This window comes from Brassica rapa, chromosome A06 (assembly GCF_000309985.2).
Source record: "Brassica rapa cultivar Chiifu-401-42 chromosome A06, CAAS_Brap_v3.01, whole genome shotgun sequence".
Classification (NCBI taxonomy): Eukaryota; Viridiplantae; Streptophyta; class Magnoliopsida; order Brassicales; family Brassicaceae; genus Brassica; species Brassica rapa.
The window spans coordinates 1,873,562-1,892,975 of NC_024800.2; the positions used below are offsets into that span (position 1 = coordinate 1,873,562).

At 37.3% G+C, this 19,414-nt stretch overlaps 5 protein-coding genes across 6 annotated transcripts; 2 read left to right on the forward strand and 3 right to left on the reverse strand.

Annotated features, from left to right (window-relative positions):
* Positions 1–518: 518 nt before the first annotated feature.
* LOC103871341 (AP2/ERF and B3 domain-containing transcription factor At1g51120-like) lies at positions 519–3,679 on the reverse strand. The gene has a single exon (XM_009149585.3). It carries the CDS (start codon positions 1,857–1,859, stop codon positions 837–839), a length of 1,023 nt encoding a protein of 340 aa, XP_009147833.2. The 5' UTR covers positions 1,860–3,679; the 3' UTR covers positions 519–836.
* A 306-nt stretch (positions 3,680–3,985) lies between these two features.
* Positions 3,986–6,229, forward strand: LOC103871342. The gene is made up of 2 exons (XM_009149586.3): positions 3,986–5,547; positions 5,772–6,229. The coding sequence occupies exons 1-2, from the start codon at positions 4,048–4,050 to the stop codon at positions 6,087–6,089; spliced, it is 1,818 nt and encodes a 605-aa protein (XP_009147834.2). The 5' UTR covers positions 3,986–4,047; the 3' UTR covers positions 6,090–6,229.
* Positions 6,230–6,921: 692 nt separating this feature from the next.
* LOC103871344 (ubiquitin-conjugating enzyme E2 20) lies at positions 6,922–8,432 on the forward strand. The gene is made up of 6 exons (XM_009149587.3): positions 6,922–7,186; positions 7,447–7,474; positions 7,571–7,798; positions 7,878–7,941; positions 8,032–8,091; positions 8,168–8,432. Exons 1-6 carry the CDS (start codon positions 7,068–7,070, stop codon positions 8,212–8,214), a joined length of 546 nt encoding a protein of 181 aa, XP_009147835.1. The 5' UTR covers positions 6,922–7,067; the 3' UTR covers positions 8,215–8,432.
* Positions 8,433–8,572: 140 nt separating this feature from the next.
* LOC103871345 (formate--tetrahydrofolate ligase) lies at positions 8,573–11,891 on the reverse strand. Its single transcript, XM_009149588.3, has 4 exons — positions 11,623–11,891; positions 9,792–11,117; positions 9,564–9,710; positions 8,573–9,046 (listed from the first exon to the last, which is right to left on the reverse strand). Exons 1-4 carry the CDS (start codon positions 11,773–11,775, stop codon positions 8,771–8,773), a joined length of 1,902 nt encoding a protein of 633 aa, XP_009147836.1. The 5' UTR covers positions 11,776–11,891; the 3' UTR covers positions 8,573–8,770.
* A 2,100-nt stretch (positions 11,892–13,991) lies between these two features.
* LOC103871346 (hexokinase-3) lies at positions 13,992–17,720 on the reverse strand. Of its 2 annotated transcripts, XM_033272551.1 has the most exons (10): positions 17,575–17,720; positions 16,879–17,435; positions 16,052–16,202; positions 15,777–15,956; positions 15,407–15,481; positions 15,148–15,303; positions 14,954–15,052; positions 14,739–14,866; positions 14,520–14,598; positions 13,992–14,440 (listed from the first exon to the last, which is right to left on the reverse strand). In XM_033272551.1, the coding sequence occupies exons 2-10, from the start codon at positions 17,148–17,150 to the stop codon at positions 14,084–14,086; spliced, it is 1,497 nt and encodes a 498-aa protein (XP_033128442.1). In that variant the 5' UTR covers positions 17,151–17,435; positions 17,575–17,720; the 3' UTR covers positions 13,992–14,083. The 2 variants fall into 2 exon arrangements, with proteins under 2 accessions (XP_033128442.1, XP_009147837.1); XM_009149589.3 differs by lacking the exon at positions 17,575–17,720 and having other exon boundaries at positions 16,879–17,519.
* Between the last annotated feature and the right edge of the window lie 1,694 nt (positions 17,721–19,414).

Below are 19,414 nucleotides of genomic sequence, written 5' to 3' on the forward strand. Positions count from 1 at the left end.
ACATTGTATTTACTTTAGGGTACTTCTTGTATAAGATATAAAGTAGATTTTTATGCTAGTTGTTTGTTCATCAAACATACTCCATTACCCTCTACTAATATTGGAACTGTTATTGCAAAAATCTACTGCCAATAACAGTTCAAGGGGGTTAACTTGACTAACTTTATAGAGGACGACCTTTGTGGAGCTGGCATCATCCCTTGGACCACAGTACTATGCTAATATTTTTAGATGCAAACAACTATCCGAAACTGGAGCTCAACAGGTCAGCCTATGTGCACTATATCCTCCATTTGCATGACTCTCATTATCCCCATTGTGATTTATGTAGTAGTCAACAAGTGACTTGATTAAAATTATCGTTGCCTAGTTTAACAGGTGTATCCAGAGGCTAGTGCTAAACTCAGTCTAGTTATATCACTTTCTCTTTCAGCTTCCCTGCTTTCGTTACTATTGAAGGATTCATTTTAGGAAAAACCTTTTTTATGCTTTGAGAAAAAATGTCTCAGCATGAGATCCGTCTCCAATGTTATGTTTCTGAGCCTTTCTTTTTCAGATGTTTAAGGTTTGGAACATAAATTATTTGTCCTTTGGTTTCACAGATGTTACTTGATACATTAATAGATGCTTTAGTGGTTTGCATTATTTGGTGTCTTGAAGTGATAGAGAAGAAATAAGAAAGAAGAGGGACTAAGCTTGGGGTTTTAGAAACCTTTTATTTTGAAATTTAAGATTTGAGTCTATTAATTTTAAAATATATTATTTTCGCATTATTTTATTTTCTTTCCAATTTTTAGAATCTATTATTTTTGATACAGATATATATATTCTTTGAACTATTGGATCCTAACACCAAACAACATAAAACCTCCTTTGTTCTCCTCTGGTTTGGCTTCTTCTTCACCTCCTAACTTCGAGTTAATCTCTGGTTTCATTACATCATCAAAACTGTTATTATGAACTGTCTTGTTTACTTCCTCATCAGTGACCGCTGAGTTGTTGTCTGAAAAGTAACGAACATCGATCATCAAGAACTTTTTGCTCTGACCTTCTAATGTAGGAACATCACAAGTGTAAAAAGTGATCAAATCTTTCTCCTTTAGTCTCTTCTCCTTAACAAAACCGATCCATCCTCTGGTAAAGACAAAGCTCTGGCTACTAGTCCAGTAACAATACCTAAACTTCCATGGTCTCATCTCTCTGTCATAAAACACAACCTCAACATCTTCTACTATTTCACCCTCTTCTCTTTCGCTTATGAAAGGCAAATACTTCACCGCATACTTCTTCGGTATCACAAGCCTGTTGAGTTTCCCTACATCGCTCGCTGTCAGTTCCTTCTGAAAAAGCTGCGTGCATGAGAAGCACTTGTTGGATTCTTCATCTCTTCGGTTCTGTTTTGATGCAATCTGAGAACGGTTTTTGAGAAACTCTTTGAACTCGCGTTGGTAAGAGCCGTCTTTGATCATGTTCAGGACAGCTTCTGTTGTGTAGCCTTTTTGAAACACCGGTTCGTGGACCGTTAAATCAGACCATGGGAAGTTTCTTTGCGAGTTTGCGTCGAAAGCTCGAAGCTTGATGGATGCGCTGTCATAAGACATGGCGGCTTCAGCAGCTGATTTGAAAGTACCGAGCCATATACGTTTGTGGTCTACGTAAATCTGAGCACCCCAGTGACCGTTTTGATGCTGAACAACTCCCTTGTACTTTGTCTTGTCTGATGCGGAAACTAGTGCTTTGTCGGTGGTGGGTGGTTCGTTAAGTCTCATACGTTTCTTGACAGGCAAGTAAGAGTCGTTTGTGTTTAAAGTCTCTGACTTTGCAACGTCCATTGGAATAGCAGAGGATACTAGAAACATAGCCGAGTTGGATTGTGAAGGAAGCAAAGAGAAAGACAATGTAGAACTTTAAACAGAGGCGTAACTTGTGGGAATAGTCAGTGCTATGTTTCTTTAAATTTGTGTTGTTGCGTTGCATGAGTAGTGGGGTATTTAACAAGGAATGAGTTTCCGTTTTCTTGCAATGTTACATTAAGAAAAGGAAATAATAGAGACTAAGACAGCTGTAAATGTCAAATTAACTTTAAGAGTTTTATGTTAAATTTAATCATTAACATTTTCTCACCCCATGTGCAGTGGTTCGTATTTTCCTTTTGTTAATTTGTTTCTTGTTTACTGATTGGTTAAACTGAAATTATATATCTTTGTTTCAAAAAAAAAAAAAAAAAAATTATATATCTTAGACAAACAAGAAAGTTGACAAACTTCATGTTACAAAAATTAAAAAAACAGTGGGTAATTTTGGTTTACTGTTGCCTGGGTAATGAGTTAAGTGCAAAGCCCAAATAAAAAAAAAAAGCTTCAAAGAATTTTGTTAAAACGAAACAACAAATTATGGTTTCATATTCGTACCGAGTATATATCTTCTTTGGTTATTGGTCCGAAACTTCAGACAAAGCACACTTTCTGATGAAAATTGTTTCGGATTAGGATTCATAACCAAGAAACGTGGTTCCTTAACTGAGTGCTTCTGCCTACCCATAACCAAATATTCGGTGTCACTTATTTATTCTCGTGATTGTAAAAAAATCTGCCTTGGTAATCATTGAAATTGTTACAGAAAAAAAACATTTTTAATTTGTTTTTATTTTCATTCATCCACGAGAATATTAAGTAGAAACACAGATTTGGTTTTTCTTTAAAAAATTGTTCTATTCACTTTTCTAGTATTTAATATTTGATGGAAGCTCCATTGATCAAATAGTTTGACTACGAATTAACTAATGCTAATCTGAGGCCCAAGCAGTTTATCATAAATTAATAGAGAAAACTTTACAAAAAAGTTATTAGTATTAAACAGTTTGTACAAATAAAACGATATTTATTGCCTCTAGAATAATTTTCATTTTAAACAGGAAAATAATTTTTTGTAAACAACTGGTTTAATGTTTCTGAAAAAATCAATACGTACAACCCCGGCTTAAGATCCGGTACAATAATCCCGGTTTGTGATACTCATAAATCTTGGGTGAAATGCTTAGATACTTTTAATGGAACAAAATTTATTTTTCCATATTCTTACTAATTATCACATACTCTTCATTTAGTTTATACTCCTAAAAACATGGTCAATGTCAAAATTACTTTTTTTGACTAAACCAATTGTGTTCAAAAAAAAAAAAAAAAAAAAAAGACTAAACCAATCAAAATCGTTCTATTTCATATTCTATCTTCTTCATTTGTCTCTTTGATGTAGATCTTCAACCCAGATTTGTTCAATCTCCGTTTAATTTGGTATTTATCTTTTTTTTTATTAATTCATTCGTGAAGAATTAGAAATTTTAAACTTTAATTTGGGGTTATTTGTAAAGGTTTTGCTGTTACTGGGTTTAGGTAAACATTTGGGTTTGGGTCTGAGCTCGGGATTGGACCTTCTAACTAATGTAGTTTGTTCTTCTACTGTAGTTGACACATGAACGGCCCTATAACATCGCTTACAGCTCTGTCAAACTCAAACTCTGTTAACGGCTCGATTGAAAATGAATAGACGAGAAATAGTTGGAGGTTTAAAATAAGCAGAATATACAGTTGGGATATTTAACTGGGGTATTAAATAGCTAAATGGAATTTAGTTAGGGTATTAATATGGAATTTTCTCATCTAGTTAATACTTGATGGAAGCTCCATTGATCAAGTATTTTGACTAAAAGTTAACTAATGCTAATATTGAGCTTCAAGCAATTTATCATAAATTAATAGAAACAAATTATAAAAGTTATTAATACACAGTTTGAACAATTGGTTTAATGTTTAATTGGTTTAATGTTTAACAGAAAAATATTTTTTGTAAACAATTGGTTTAATGTTTTCTTTTTAAAAATCAATACGTACAATCCGGTTTAAGATCCGGTACAATAATCCCGGTTAATGATACTCAGAAATCTTTGGAACTGAACCATTTGTTTCCAGAAACATGTCGAAGATGAAAGAATCAAACAAACAGAGATCGATTTGTAAGAAGAAGAAGTAGAAAACAGGTTCAGTAATTATGAATCCGATTTCATCCAGGCTCACCTCAGCCTCTCTTCTCCCTATCCCTCACACAATCTCCCTTATCTCCGCCATGTCCTTCTCCTCTTCTTCCTCTTCAAGGTCTCTGAAAGTCCCTACCTTTAAGGAAGAAGAAGAGAAGCTGAGACAAGTTCTCAAGTACCACAACCAGACAAAACACTCCTTCACCAATTACGCAAGAGGCCCTCGAGGTCTCGACTGGGCCAATCAGCCAAACCCTTTCCGCAGATACCTCTCTTCTCCTCTCCTCCCTCTCCAACACGACTCGGGCCACGACTCTGTTCTCTACTCTTCTCTCTTCGAATCCTCCTCGCTTCCTCCTCCAAAACCCATCTCTCTCTCCACAATCTCCCACCTCTTCCTCCACTCCCTCGCTCTCTCCGCCTGGAAAACCACCGGAGCCTCCACGTGGCCTCTCCGCGTCAACCCCAGCAGCGGTAACTTGCACCCCACGGAGGCTTACCTCATCTCTCCCCCCATCCCTTCGCTCTCCCACCTCCCTTTCGTGGCTCACTACGCTCCAAAGGAGCATTCTTTGGAGGTCAGAGCTCACATCCCGCCTACCTTCTTCCCCAGGTTCTTCCCTGAGAACTCTTTCCTCATCGGTGTCTCTTCCATCTTCTGGCGTGAGGCTTGGAAGTACGGAGAACGCGCGTTTCGGTACTGTAACCACGACGTGGGTCACGCCATCGCTGCTCTGGCCGTTGCAGCTGGAGAGCTGGGGTGGGAGTTGAAGCTTCTTGATGGATTAGGAAGTGATGATCTCAACGTGCTAATGAATCTCCCTGAAGTTCCGGAGATTGAGTCTGAGCATCCTGATTGCTTGCTGCTTGTTTTCCCCAAGGGAGGAGCTAGAGATGTTATTAACATAGACTACAAAGGTATAAGCTCAGCTATTAGAGAAGGGTTCAGTACTTTGGAGTGGAAAGGGACTCCTAATGTCCTGAGTAAAGAGCATTTGCGTTGGGATATTATCTACAATACAGCTGAAGCAGTCAAGAAGCCTTCATTGATCTCAAACTCATCTTTAATCGATGCTTCTTGCTTTAGAGGGAGTGGTGTTGTTAGCAGGAGTTCGTATAAGGAGTTAACAGTTAGTCAAGTCGTGAGGATGAGGAGAAGCGCGGTTGATATGGACGGTGTTACTTTTATAGACAAGTCTGCGTTTTACCAGATGTTGATGCATTGTCTTCCTTCTGGCTCTTCCACCAAGGGAGAGCAGCTTGCACTGCCCTTTCGTGCTCTTTCTTGGGACTGTGCTGAGGTTCATCTTGCTCTTTTTGTGCATAGAGTTTCGGGTTTGCCCAAGGGTTTGTATTTTCTGGTGAGAAACGAGGATCATCTCGGTGATCTCAAGAGAGCTATGAGGTCTGAGTTTGAGTGGAGGAGACCAGATGGTTTCCCTGAGGATCTTCCTCTGTATATGCTCGCCGAGGGTGATTGTCAAAGGCTGGCAAAAGGACTATCATGTCATCAGGTAACAGGCTTTGGATATATCGGGTAGTGTTCTAAAATTTGGTCTAGGCGGAATTGATTTTTTAAAAAAAATTGATGCAAGGTGTTCAAAAAATCGGTCTAGACACCCGCATAAACAATAATTCTTAATAAAGCGTCTAACAGTTGCTTAGCGATTTCTTGAACATTGGATGCATATCACTTGGATCTTTGTTGAACCATGGTGGTGGTGGTTTGTTGATGCAGGACATTGCAGGGGATGGGTGCTTCAGCCTAGGGATGGTGGCTCGGTTTGAACCAGTGATGAGGGAGATGGGCTCGTGGATGTACCCTCGGCTGTTTTGGGAGACGGGTGTTGTTGGGCAAGTTTTGTACTTGGAAGCACATGCAATGGGGATATCAGCAACTGGGATAGGATGTTATTTTGATGATCCGGTTCATGAGGTTCTTGGGATTAAAGACTCAAGTTTTCAGAGTCTGTACCATTTTACAGTGGGAGGTCCGGTTTTAGACAAGCGGATCATGACTCTTCCTGCTTATCCTGGTCCCACCAGTGATGTCTAGATTATACTCTAGTCTTTGTTGAGTCTGTAAACAAATCTTGTTTTAGTGATTTATAGTGTAATAAAAGATACAACTCACATAAAGTTTCCAAACCGGTTCTTTAAAGAGGACACCCATGTATGATCATTTATTATTCATCTTAAGTTTGGTAAATAATTTCAGTTGTGAAAGAAGAAGGGATTCTCTACAAGTTCACAAGACTGGATAAGAGAGGTTTTTTAGTTCTTTTCTTCAAAGAAAAAAAGTTGCAGCACGAGATTGTCTGCTTAATGTGTTGTGAGATGAGGTAAACGTTTTAACAACTTCATCATCTGGTTGAAGTTTCTTGCATACTTTCTCCGGTTTAAAAACTAGGTGAAAGTAAACCCGGTTAACTACAAACACACATAAAACACACAGTTATAACTCTTTACTAAACTTAAAATTTTGTTGATTACTAGTTTACTACAGTTAATGGAGATTATTTAATATGAACCCAAAAAATTAAAGTCTTTGTGATATTTTTTTTAAAAGTTGTAATTTTGGAAAGCAAAACAGAAACAGTAGTAAATCTTTCAGAAATAATATATTTTATCAATATATAGACAAATCTATTAAATACATCTTGATCACTTGCATAATACAGTTAACCATATCTAAGATCTGCAAAGATATTTTTTTCTATTATTTTTTTACAAAGACATTACAGTACAATGTATTTAAAGAAGTTTATGCCATTTGTCAACAAAAATTAACTATTTTCTGGGAAAGAAACAAAAAAAATTGTAAAAGAAAAAGAAAAAGGCAAGTAGCCGTTGGGATATGTTTTCTTCATTCAAAGCGACGTCGTCTTCACCCAGTCAGACCCCCTTTATAACCTTCGGTGGCTCTTCCATCGATCCTCCTCTATAGCTCTCTCACTCATAGCAAGAAGGGAAGAAAGAAGAAGGATCTTTGTTTTCGCTCTCTTCTCTTCTTCTTCTACTTTCGATCTTTTCGATGGCTGCCGTGAATGGGTACCAAGGGAATACTCCTGCCGCAGATCCTCCGGCTTCAAACGGATCAAAGCAATCTGCGCCTCCGACTAAGACTGTTGACAGCCAATCTGTTCTCAAAAGGTTTGTCCTTTTGCATCTCTCCATCTTGCTGCAACATAAAGAACCCGCCTTTGTCTTTTTTTTTGTCTCGTTGTAATTATTGATAGCTCAGATTCGTTTGTCTTTGATTCATGGTTGCGAAGACTTCTCTTATAGCTTTGCATACAAACTGTTCGTTAGAATGTTACTTAGAGAAGAGTGCTATGTTTCTATACTACTCAAAGCTTTGATTTTTATCGTACCCAGATTCTTAATCAAGATTTCTCTTTACTTGAACGCAGGTTGCAATCTGAACTCATGGGATTAATGGTGAGTTAACTTTGTTTCACTTGTTGACATTAAGCAAATCTTGAGCTAGTTTTCTTTGATGTACTTAAGATGCTCATGTATGTGGGTTGTTTGCAGATGGGTGGTGACCCGGGAATATCTGCTTTCCCAGAGGAAGACAACATCTTCTGTTGGAAAGGGACGATAACAGGAAGCAAAGACACTGTCTTTGAAGGAACTGAGTACAGGCTCTCCCTCTCTTTCTCCAATGACTATCCTTTCAAACCTCCAAAGATCAAGTTCCAGACTACTTGCTTCCACCCCAACGTTGATCTCTATGGCAATATCTGCTTGGACATTCTTCAGGTAATACATATATACTTGTGTGCTACACAGAATCTAGAGGAATATCTTTAATTTGTTTTCACATTATCTAATTGGGCAGGATAAATGGTCGTCTGCTTATGACGTGAGGACAATACTACTGTCGATTCAGAGCCTTCTGGGAGGTACTTTATTGAGCATAACCTTTGATTTTCGTGTAAGCCATGTGGCTTGTTAATCCAATATCTGAGTGTGTGTGTCTTTGTGTTTGTCAGAACCAAACATCAGCTCGCCATTGAACACTCAAGCAGCTCAGCTCTGGAGCAACCAAGAAGGTAAACAAATATATGCAGATACTGATTTCACACATGCATTATGAGTTTCTTAAGTCTCTTTTGTATTCTTGTGCAGAGTATAGGAAGATGGTTGAGAAGCTCTACAAGCCTCCCAGTGCATGATTCCTTCAACCTGCTATTGCTTTTGATGATATCACATAATATGATTTTCCAGAAGAAAGAATATGTATTTCTCATTTGCTTTCTTTGTTTATGATCATCAACAGTTTTATCTGTAACCTTTACATTGAGTTATGTGACTTGAGCCAAATAATAACATGATTGTGAACGAGTGAGTTTTATTCAGAGATCAATTAGAAGGAAAGAGATATTCTTATTCATTTCAAAGAGATGGATTCTACAAGCCTCTCATCATTCATCGAAGGAACACATTGATTAATAATAAGCAGCTTTCTCTGTAACATTATCTTGAGCTTTGACTTGAACCATGGCATTATGTGGGGAGCGAGTATTCAGAGACTGATCAGAAAGGAGATAAGTTCTTATTCATATATAAATGTGAAGAGTAAGTTTTCCAGACAATAATCAGAAAGACAATATGTTCTTATTCAATTGAAACATAAACACACTCAAATCAAATGTACAAACATTTTATTGTTGAATTAAGGAGAAAGAAGACTCGTGGAAGTTGGTGATCAGCTTTGAATAATCCACCAAATTAAGAAAGGCCACGAACTTTTCCAGTGACAGTGTCAATGTCAATCTCATAGAAGCAAGGTCTGGTCGGAAGTCCAGGCATTGTACTCATTGTACCAACCAATGGGTATATGAACCCAGCACCAATGCTTCCTCTTACATCCCTTATCGGCAACACAAACCCTGTAGGTGCTCCTTTCTTAGATGCATCGTGTGAGAATGAGTATTGCGTCTTAGACATGCATATAGGAAGGTTGGAGAAGCCTTGCTGAGTGTACATCTCAATCTGTTTCTCAGCCTGTATTCACATATCACAAGTCAGAAATATAAAAGTCCCAGAAGAATGAGTTCTTCTAGTATGCATGCGGGTTTGGTTTCTTCGGGTCACTCAAAATCTCACCGGAGTAAACCGAAAAAGTTTGGTTTGGTTCGGTTTTTTGTTAATTCGGTTTTAAAGAAGATTACCAAAGTTTTCTGTTTTGCAGTTAGTTCATTCAAATTTTCGATTTAAATTGAATAGAATTCAATTTTTTTTTGTTAAGTTCAGTTCAGTTATTTTGGTTAAGTTTGGTTCAGTTATTTTGGTTAAGTTATTTTGGTTATTTCGATTCGGATTTTGGTTAATTTGGTTCAGAATTTTGGTTAAGATTGGTACAGTTTGGAATTATTATTTTTTAGAAAACCGAACAAACTGATTACCGAACCGAACCGAAAATTTCGAACCGATCTAACCGAAAACCGAACTTTTCGGTTCATTTTGGCAAGTTTAGTTCGGTTAAAAATCGCAGTCCTATAGTCTAGGAATGATTAATCACCTGGTCCGAGTATTCAACACCACTGGCTCCATATGACTTGGCTATAGCCTCAATCTTGTCTTTGATGCTGATCTCCAATGGGTAGAGAAACCGAAGTGGCTGAGTAATGTTTTGACAAGCTTTTTCAACAGCAATACCAAGATCCACCTACAACAAGACAATTCTTCTCTCAATATGGTTGAGACTGCAAAAAAGAAAGTCCAGTCCACAAGTTTTAGAATATTTTACCGCTCCTTTGCCACCATGAGCATGGTGGGAACAAATCACAGCATCAAAAGCACCAGCATCCATAGAAAACTTCCTCACAGCATTCAGCTCTGCTTCACTATCCGTCGAGAACATATTCACAGCAACAACAACATTCACACCGTACGCCTTCGTGTTCGCAATATGCTTCGCTAGATTCACACATCCAGCTTCAACCAAGGAAACATTCTCGCTCACGTAGGCCCGGTCAAGAGGCCTCCCGGCAACAACATCAGGCCCACCACCATGCATCTTCAAGGCCCTAACGGTCGCCACAACGATCGCACACTGAGGCGTCAGCCCGCTGTAACGGCACTTGATGTTCATGAACTTCTCCGTCCCAATGTCAGAGCCAAAACCAGCTTCAGTCACCACGAACCCACCAGGTCCCACCAGTTTCAGCGCGATTTTATCAGCAACGATGGATGAGTTTCCATGAGCTATGTTTGCAAAAGGACCGGCGTGGACTAAGACAGGTGTTCCTTCAAGCGTCTGCATTAATGTAGGGTGAATAGCGTCTTTCATAAGAACAGTCAAGGCTCCTCCAACGCCGAGATCATCAGCTGTTATCGGCTCCCCGGCCTTGCTGTTACCGATCACCATTTTCCCAAGCCTCTCTCTCATATCACCAAGAGAAGTCGTCAAAGCCAAAACAGCCATGATCTCACTAGCCACGGAGATGTCAAACCCTGTCTCTCTAGTCATCCCTTTCTCCTCAGGGCCTTGACCGACAGTAATCTTCCTCAAGAACCGGTCATTAACATCCATCACTCTCCTCCAAGTAATAGAATCAGGATCAATATCAAGCCTCGCAAACTTTTTAACCTCCTCGGGTGTAAGCTCCTCGGGGCTGGTCTTGGAGATCCCGAGCTTAGTCAAACGCCTAAACATAATGTCACTGAAGCTACGCTTCCCTTCTTTGTTAACAGGACACAGCCTGTTGAAAAGAGCCTTGTCTGACTGAGACGCCTCGTGGAAGATCCGAGTGTCGATGGCAGCAGCTAAGAGATTGTTGGAGGCAGTGATGGCGTGGATGTCTCCAGTGAGGTGAAGATTGAACTCGTCCATGGGGATCACTTGACTGTACCCACCACCAGCTGCACCTCCTTTGATTCCGAAGGTGGGGCCTTGAGACGGTTGGCGAAGACAAGTAACAACTTTCTTGTCGAGGTAAGCGCCTAAGGCTTGGCAAAGGCCTACAGTGGTGGTGGACTTGCCTTCTCCAAGAGGAGTTGGAGTGATCCCTCCAACGACTACATAGTAGCCGTCTTCTCGATCTTTAAGCTCATCAAACGCAGACAACAGAACCTAAGAAGTTAACAGAGATCAATCATCAGTTGATTAGATCAGAACTTCTAAACCTTAAAATCTATGAACTTTGAGCTTAGTAACATAAAAACATGATCAAAAACAGATTTTTTCGAACAAGACACATCATTTAAGACAGAACAAAGTTCTGTCGGAAACTTGTTTCAACCGAATCTAAAACATCAGCAATCTCTTGAAAACTACCACAGAACACAAAAACATGATCAAAAACAGATTTTTTTCGAACAAGACACATCATTTAAGACAGAACAAAGTTCTGTCGGAAACTTGTTTCAATCGAATCTAAAACATCAGCAATCTCTTGAAAACTATCACAGAACACAAAAACATGACCAAAAACAGATTTTTTTCGAAAAAGTTAAATCATTAAGACAAAACAGAGTTCGGTCGGATCCTTGTTTCAATTGAATCTCAAACATGTCATAACTTAGAGAGTTAGGTTCATGAATAGTTACTATTTAAAGGGAGGGAAGAAATAAAAGACCTTTGCTTTGTACTTGCCATAGAGATCGTAGTGAAGAGGGCTGAGATTGAGATCTTTAGCAATCTCGGCGATGTGTAGAGGCTCGACGGAGTTGGCTATGTCGATGTCGGCGGGAACTGGTGAAACGACCTGAAGCTTTCTTGATGAACTCATCTTTGTTCTCTCGCTGTGCTCTCTAGACTGACTGATAGAAGAAAAGTCTTCCTTTTTGGCTATTGGTGTGCGATGATGATGATAAAATGGAGGATGACTATGATGAGATGGATGATGTTTCGTCCTTTTCAGCTCTTAATAATTCAAAAGATATATTATAATAATTGATGGTAGTTAAATGACGGTTTTATCCTTTGTAATCTATTGGCTATCGATGCCTACGTTTGTTGATTTTTCCTTTAGTAGATGAGAGATCAAACACTTACTTACTAGTGCAGACTTGGATGACTGATTTGAATTCTAGTTTGTTTGTTGGAATGATCTAATGAGCCCTCATATTGGACTCTGATTAATTGATGGATAGCCGGTGTAGTTTGAATCTTCAAGCATAAATAGAGGAGCTTGGAAGTATAGTCGTGGATGATAAAAGATAAATGACATTTGAGAATATGGTCATTTGTAATTGAAGTTGGTCAATCATAGTTTTGAGTTCAAGGTTGTGGGATGGTATCTATGATCATTAATACTCTATTTGTTTCATAAAAAAAAAAAATTTCTATTTGTTCATATATATATATATATATAAAGAAAACACATTAAATTTATATTATCGATTTTCGGTACCAACGGTGCGTTGGGCTAGTGGTTTAGTGTTTAGAGTAGGTTTTATTACACTCCTAATTCGATTCTCGTTGGAAATGATGTTTTACACCATGTTATCGGTATTAGTGATGGCTGGTTCAGACCTATGAAAATTATTTAGACAGAAGGTTCAGATATCTTTTAGTTTACAAAAAAAAAATCATTAATGGTAAACTAATAGTAACTTAATAAACTTTTTGAAGATTACAATATATTATTATAAATAATATATTTTTAGAAAATTAAAAATTCTATCTTTGATAAACAATTTTTCCCACTTTTTTTATAGAAAGGACGGACTATTTGATTATGTCCATTCTTTTAATAGCTAAACATGTGTTCTACTTTTTTACTTTTACATTTTTTATTCTCATTACAAAATATTGATAAAAAAGATTATAAACTTAAAGAAAAAAACAAAAAAAATTGCTTTAAATTAGTTTGTGCAAGGCATTTTTAGTTTAGAAATCTTGAGTAATTTTGAGATTACTCTCTAGATACTATGATCTGGGTGTGTGTGTGTCACTTGTTATTAGTTAGAGCTTAAGCGCTCTATTGGATTTTTTTTTATTACCCGGAGGTTCTGTGCCGAGGTCCTTATTCTCCAGGTCCGAGATCTGGCCGGCTCTGATACCATTTTGGTGTAAAACATTTCTACCACGGTGGATCAAATCCAAAAGCACAACACCAATGCCTGCGCTTAAACCAACTGGGCTGCTACATTCGTAGTCGCTCTGTTGGATCTTCACTCGTTAGAAAAGTGAAGATAGATGTACGATGTGCATCACATGCCGCAACACCATCATGAATCTAGATAAAGGGAAAGGTCAAAGGTGCACCACGTTGTCATTCAGCCACCAACCCTGCAACCCATATTATTGACCAAAGCCTGTGAAGGAGTTTTCCTTACTCATCAAATCTGAAGAGATTTAATAAAAGAGAGAACTCTTATGACAAAGAATTGAAAAGTCAGGATTACAAAAGCCTAAACGTGAAACCTTCAACAGTATTGATAGGGATATCCGCAACACCATCAGTGCGAGAAGACATAGGAGGAAGTTCTCTCTTTTTATGCAACTTTGGATTAGATAGCTCTCTATCTTAATCTACTTCCATGTGACTGCCTTGTTTTTTATTCTTTTTTGCCAAGGTTTCACGTTTAGGCTTTTGTAATCCTGACTTTTCAATTTTTTGAATATTCACAGTTTAGCAAAAATTAAAGAATTACCAGATTTAAAATCAGAATATGATTAAATTTCCTAACTCATTCTAAATGTTTAAGTTTATCTTTTTCTCCTGTAAGCTCATTGATTCCAAGTTTGCAGCTGCTGATGACGATTTTCTTTTAGTAGTTTTGGTCACTAAAAATCAAAAGAAAATAAATAAAAAAGCAAATAGAAGTATAACTTCCATTTATCATCCTCATCTCTTTACATAGTCTAAAAGACTTTTTAGAGGAACCATTACCTATTTTCCCATACACATGATAAGAATATAAGAAACAAAGAATAGATAATACCTTCCTAAACATTTACACAGAAGCTATGTTCTATGCGTCTATATAACAATAATAATTAACAACAAACAAATATTGAATAAATACATTTACACACATAGACGCAGAAACCAATTCTATAGACAATAATAGGAACGATGACTATATTCATCATGACTGCAACGAGGCAACGAGAAGAGCAGAGCCAATGCTAGAACCATCTTCCATGGCTTTAACGACCACGTACTGACTCACTTCTTCTCCTAAAATCTCGACCAGAGCTTCTTCCATGTATTCTCTAAACATGGAGTAGTTCATGTACAAACCTCCTTCTACTGCAACAACTGTTCTCTTCTGCATTTGGATTTCGCTTCTGCTTCTCCCGCTCGTGATACCTCCGCTTCCATCTCTGCCTATCTTCTTCAAGATCCCTGCAATCCCTGCTGCTGCTAGCCTCCCCGCTCTTCTTGTCACCACGTCGCATACTTTCACCACGAGTTTTCTCACCTTCAATGGTACTTCTGATACCTGTTTGTTCGTTTTACATGCAAGTTGAGCTTCATCAAGTTCTATAACAAGTTTTATGATGGTGAGATTATATAGTTACCCCCAAGTCTTTCAAGATTCTTGTTACTTCCTGCAGCTCAGGTGTATCATCTTCATGCATGGCTGAGACTGAGTTTGTTCTGAGAGATTAAAGTAGATACAGTTATAATCAAGTAACAAACTGCTAATTAGATAGTTAGAAGATACACGATGTGAGATCAAGCATCAAATTATTAGACAACAATTCAAAAATTTAGCAAGCGATAGAGAGGAAATGTACCTAAGAGCGTAAGGCTCAGATAACAAAGAAGAGGAGGGTCCAAAGATATCAGATTCTTGTGACATGCGAAGAATAACTCTTCGAACAATGTCACCCAGATACATTCCTGATAACATCTTCTCAAATCCCTGTATAAAAAGAAACCCAAAAGATCTTGATGCTTATTCATGATGCAATACCAGATAGAAGAAAAAAGGAAGTTAAGCAAAGATTACCATTTCGTTTGAATTTGAACTCTCTGCATCCAAGTCAATGTCATATGAAGTCCTTGGCAGGTGTGAGGACCAAAAATTACCCCACTCCATATTGACTACCTGAAACATAAGAATGAACGAAATTTTTTACACTCTGGGATCTTAAAGTATGATAAATGGTTTCTTAGAAGAGACCATGAGTTAATTTTTAGTACCATGCTTCCTGAAGTTGTAAGCAGACCCTGAGACTTGATCATGGCATCAGTTCGTTCCAAGTAACATGCATTACTACCTGTTCCAAATACAACCGCAACAACTGTATCTGGGTCATGATAATATCCAAGTGACAAGGCTCCGACAGTATCATTCACCTGCTCAAAAAATAAGAAAACTCCATGAAGAACTAAGAATTGTTTCATGATATTTTTCTAAAGTTCAGCTAAGGCCTCCAAAATGTGGTGACGAAGCACTTACAAGAACCGCAACATGCATATCAAGGCCTCTTCTGTTCAGCGCTACTTGTAGACATTCAGCTATGTCTTTCCCAACCTATAACGATAAGGATTTGTACGTTAGTTGATAAAATAACTTTTCTCTGCAAAATGTCAACTCCCACAAAATGCCAAGAAATCGATTACAATGTCACAAAATAATAATAACACAGCTAATGATTAAGGTCAAGGTCATCTACTCCTGTTAAGTCAATAGTGCTTTCAGGATATCAGATACACAATCAAGTTAGTAACTGTTGAATAACTATGTGAATGACTAAGAGACAATATCTACAAACCAAGCCATGAGTTGCAGAGAAATTTAAGTACTATAAGAGTATCATTTTACTAACCATTTCACTAATCTCAAAACCTTTGGTCCATTTGATTAGAACTCCTGAAGATATAGAGCTATGCTTGACAGGAAACGAAAACGTAAATGCAAGTTCCCTTTTAACACCTTGTGAACTAGACCCGTCTCCTTCTTTTTCGATGAATCTTTCCAAGGAAAAGGCGAGAAAGTTAAAAAGAACCTGCAATCATGTGAATAACATACACTAAATTAAGCACTTACATTATATAATAGCAAGCAAGGACTGGTGAGAAATAAAAAGAAATAAAGAGTCACCTCGCTGGTGCTATTCATCAAATGTGAAGGTATGGGATGTCGTTCAACATCTTGAACATCTAGATATGACCTTTCACCACCTAGAAGGACTCTCAAAATCCTAAAGTAAGTGCCTCCAAGGTGTAGTGCATAATAAGTTCCTTTCTCCGTCCTGAAATAAAATCAGTCAGTGCATATCCTACACACAAATGCTACAATTGAATGTAGTAAATATAGGAATAAGCAGGCATGATGTAAGCTAACCAACTACAAACCAAACAAATTGAAATACATCTCCCAATGCGCACTTAGTTACATTATCAGACTCAAATGAAGATAAATTGTGGAAGCTTTGTCAATGAATGCCTTAGGAAAATTTAAAAAAGAGCTGCATGCAACACTAAAGAGAGAATCAAGTGCTACAATATGAAGAAACTAGTACATTTTTTTCCTTTGAACAGTAGCAATCTAGTGGATAGGAACAAGATACCAAAGAAAAGGTTAAGAGATAAGAGAGCGAAAAAAGGAAAACTCCTTCAAGCTTTTATAATAGATGTAAACTTCACAATAGACAAAAAAAAAAAGAGAGAACAGAATCAAAGGATCTGTGCCTGCTAAAAATGGTACCCACTGACACTTGTTTAATTCCTTGGCTCCAACTAAAGCTCAAAGGCGAGACCCTTTAGAGCCACCAAGAACAATAATGACCTCATCACTCAGATTCTTGAGCAAAAGACAGTGTACTTTATGAATCAATCAAGCAACAAAGCATTCCACTCCACTAATATCCATCAAACTTAAGGGACACGGATTCAATGTAGATTACAATAAAAGAAAAGCATTATTACCCTTTAGGCAACTCATGGACGAAAGTGAGGAGCATTTTAAGCTTAGAGCCTCCTTCAGAAGCCAATCCAGCGTGCATCTCCACGGCCATAGCATCCACCACTTGCCTCAACCTCCCCACCGGAGTATCACAACCCTCCTCCAACTCCTTCAAAATCTCCACCACAGTCCTCCATTTCCTACGACTCTTCACTCTCCTCCTCACCATCACCGCCGCTACAGAACAAGCGGCCACAACCGCAGCCGCCGCAAACGCAACCGCGACCTTCCCCATCACAACGCCAACCTAACAATCTCCTTTTTTTTTTCTTATCCTTCTCTTAAACCTAAGAGAGTACCTATGAGTTGAGCAGTGAGTACCACCGATCAGACAAAACGAAACGACTCCGTTTCAACATCATCAACGACTTTTTTAATGTTCTTGTCTCTCTCTCGAGAAACTTCTATTACCGCCTTTCCAGCAGACAGAACCGCCTTTTTCTTGCTTAGCTGTTACTCCTCTACACCGTTAAACTAACTGTCACGATTTCGAACTCGAGTTTTCTTACCGGTGGTGATACTGTCGAGAAATATAAAGAGAGAGATTTATGGAAAAGGCAGAAGGAGAGAGAGAAGGGGCTGGAAAGCGAATTGATGAATCAATATATATACACACAACACAAATGTATAAAATATATATTCGCGTAGTTACATATTACCTTCTCGTCTTTTTGGATGTCGACTCGACGGTTTCGTTTTTTTTTTCTCCCAAATTAAATTCCCATTTTTGTAGCAAAAATTTACGAATATATAATGTTCTTATTTTCGTGTGCTAACCAAAAATGAACAAACATAGGGAAACTATGTGTTGCTATAAGAAAAATGAAAATATTGATTGTTTTCTATTTTTAATTGGAGGTCGGTGCGAAACAAATATCCGAATTTTTAAAAGTTTTGTAAGATCAGATCAATATTTCTATTTGTATTTATTTTAATATACTCGAATATCCGGTAAAATCAACATTTTAAAATGGATATTTGATATCATTCGCATAAATAAAGTTAAATTTAGTAAAAAAAATATTGTTCTAGAAAGATTTTACTAAATATGGATATTTGATATTATACTATTGCCGCAGAAAGTCATCTAGTTTATATTTGTTTTTTTCGTATATGTTACTGATTTTTAATTTTCAGACTGAATAAAAATCATAACAAAATCAAAATTCATGATCACCTCCGTTCTTCTCAATAGTCTTTACTCTTTTCCTTTAATGGCACTCTAAGACCATCACCAATGTATTTCTCTATTTTTACCTTTAAAATAAAGGAACTCTATAATAGAGGTGGGTTTTACTCCAATGTATTTCTCTAAAATATAGATCTCTACATATAGAGCAAAATATAGAGAAATGTTATTTCTTCCTCTATAAATAGAGGAGAAAATAGCAATCTCTATTTTAGAGACAAAAATAAAGATAGGTTGGAGTGATTTTACTTCTAAATGTTATTATAGAGATAGAAATAGAGGTGGGTTGGAGATGCTCTAAGACCATCTCCAACCCACCTCTATTTCTATCTCTATATTTTCCCTTAAAATAGAGAAACTCTATTATAGAGGTGAAAATGCTCCAATGTATGGCTCTATAATAGAGTTCCTCTATTTATAGAGGAAAATATAGAGATATGATATTTTCACCTCTAAATATAGAGGCAAAAAGTAACTTTCCTTTATATTTTTCTCTAAAATAGAGAAACTCTATTATAGAGGCATACATTGGAGCATTTTTACTTCTATAATAGAGATCTCTATTTTAGAGAAAATTATAGAGGTGAACATTGGAGATGCTCTAAGGTGAGTTACAAATACCAAACGTAACTACTTGCATTCAAATTCTCTCGTCATTTTAAAAGATAAAATAAATAAATAAATAAAAAGTAAAGAGAGTAGTGACCCCCGGTTGACCTTTGACCGGTCGATTTTAATAAGACTCTTCATTGAATATAATTTCAACGGCGTGCTACTTTTTGCTGCCGTTGGGAATCCCTCTTGACCAACTAATATTAGTTCTAACCATCAAATAATTAATCAGTAAATACTAATAATCTCTCCTCCTTTTGAGCAAACATTACTGATAATGACTCGTGGCCGAATCTAGTCCAATAACCAGCCAGTAATGTAAAGGGGCTGAATTTGTAGTTTTCTAAATTTCTTTCCTTTTTTTGTAGCAGTAGCCAACTTGACAATTTTATGTGATTTTTCCATTGGCACTATTATTTTGTGGCAGCCATCCATTATTGTGCGCAATTTCGTAGTTGTTTATTTAAATTAGTTAATTAATTCACATAACGGTTGATCGTCATTTGTAAACTAATCGGCGGAAGCATTGATAACGTTTCTAGAAAATGATGAGCAACCCCCAACCTAAAAGTAAAATAAATTAAGTGATCTCTTATAAGTTTACAAAATACATTAATTTAATTCATTACTCATAAACAGCAATGATATATTTTTAAACATTGAGAACCAAAACGACAAATATATTTCTCTTCGTTTTT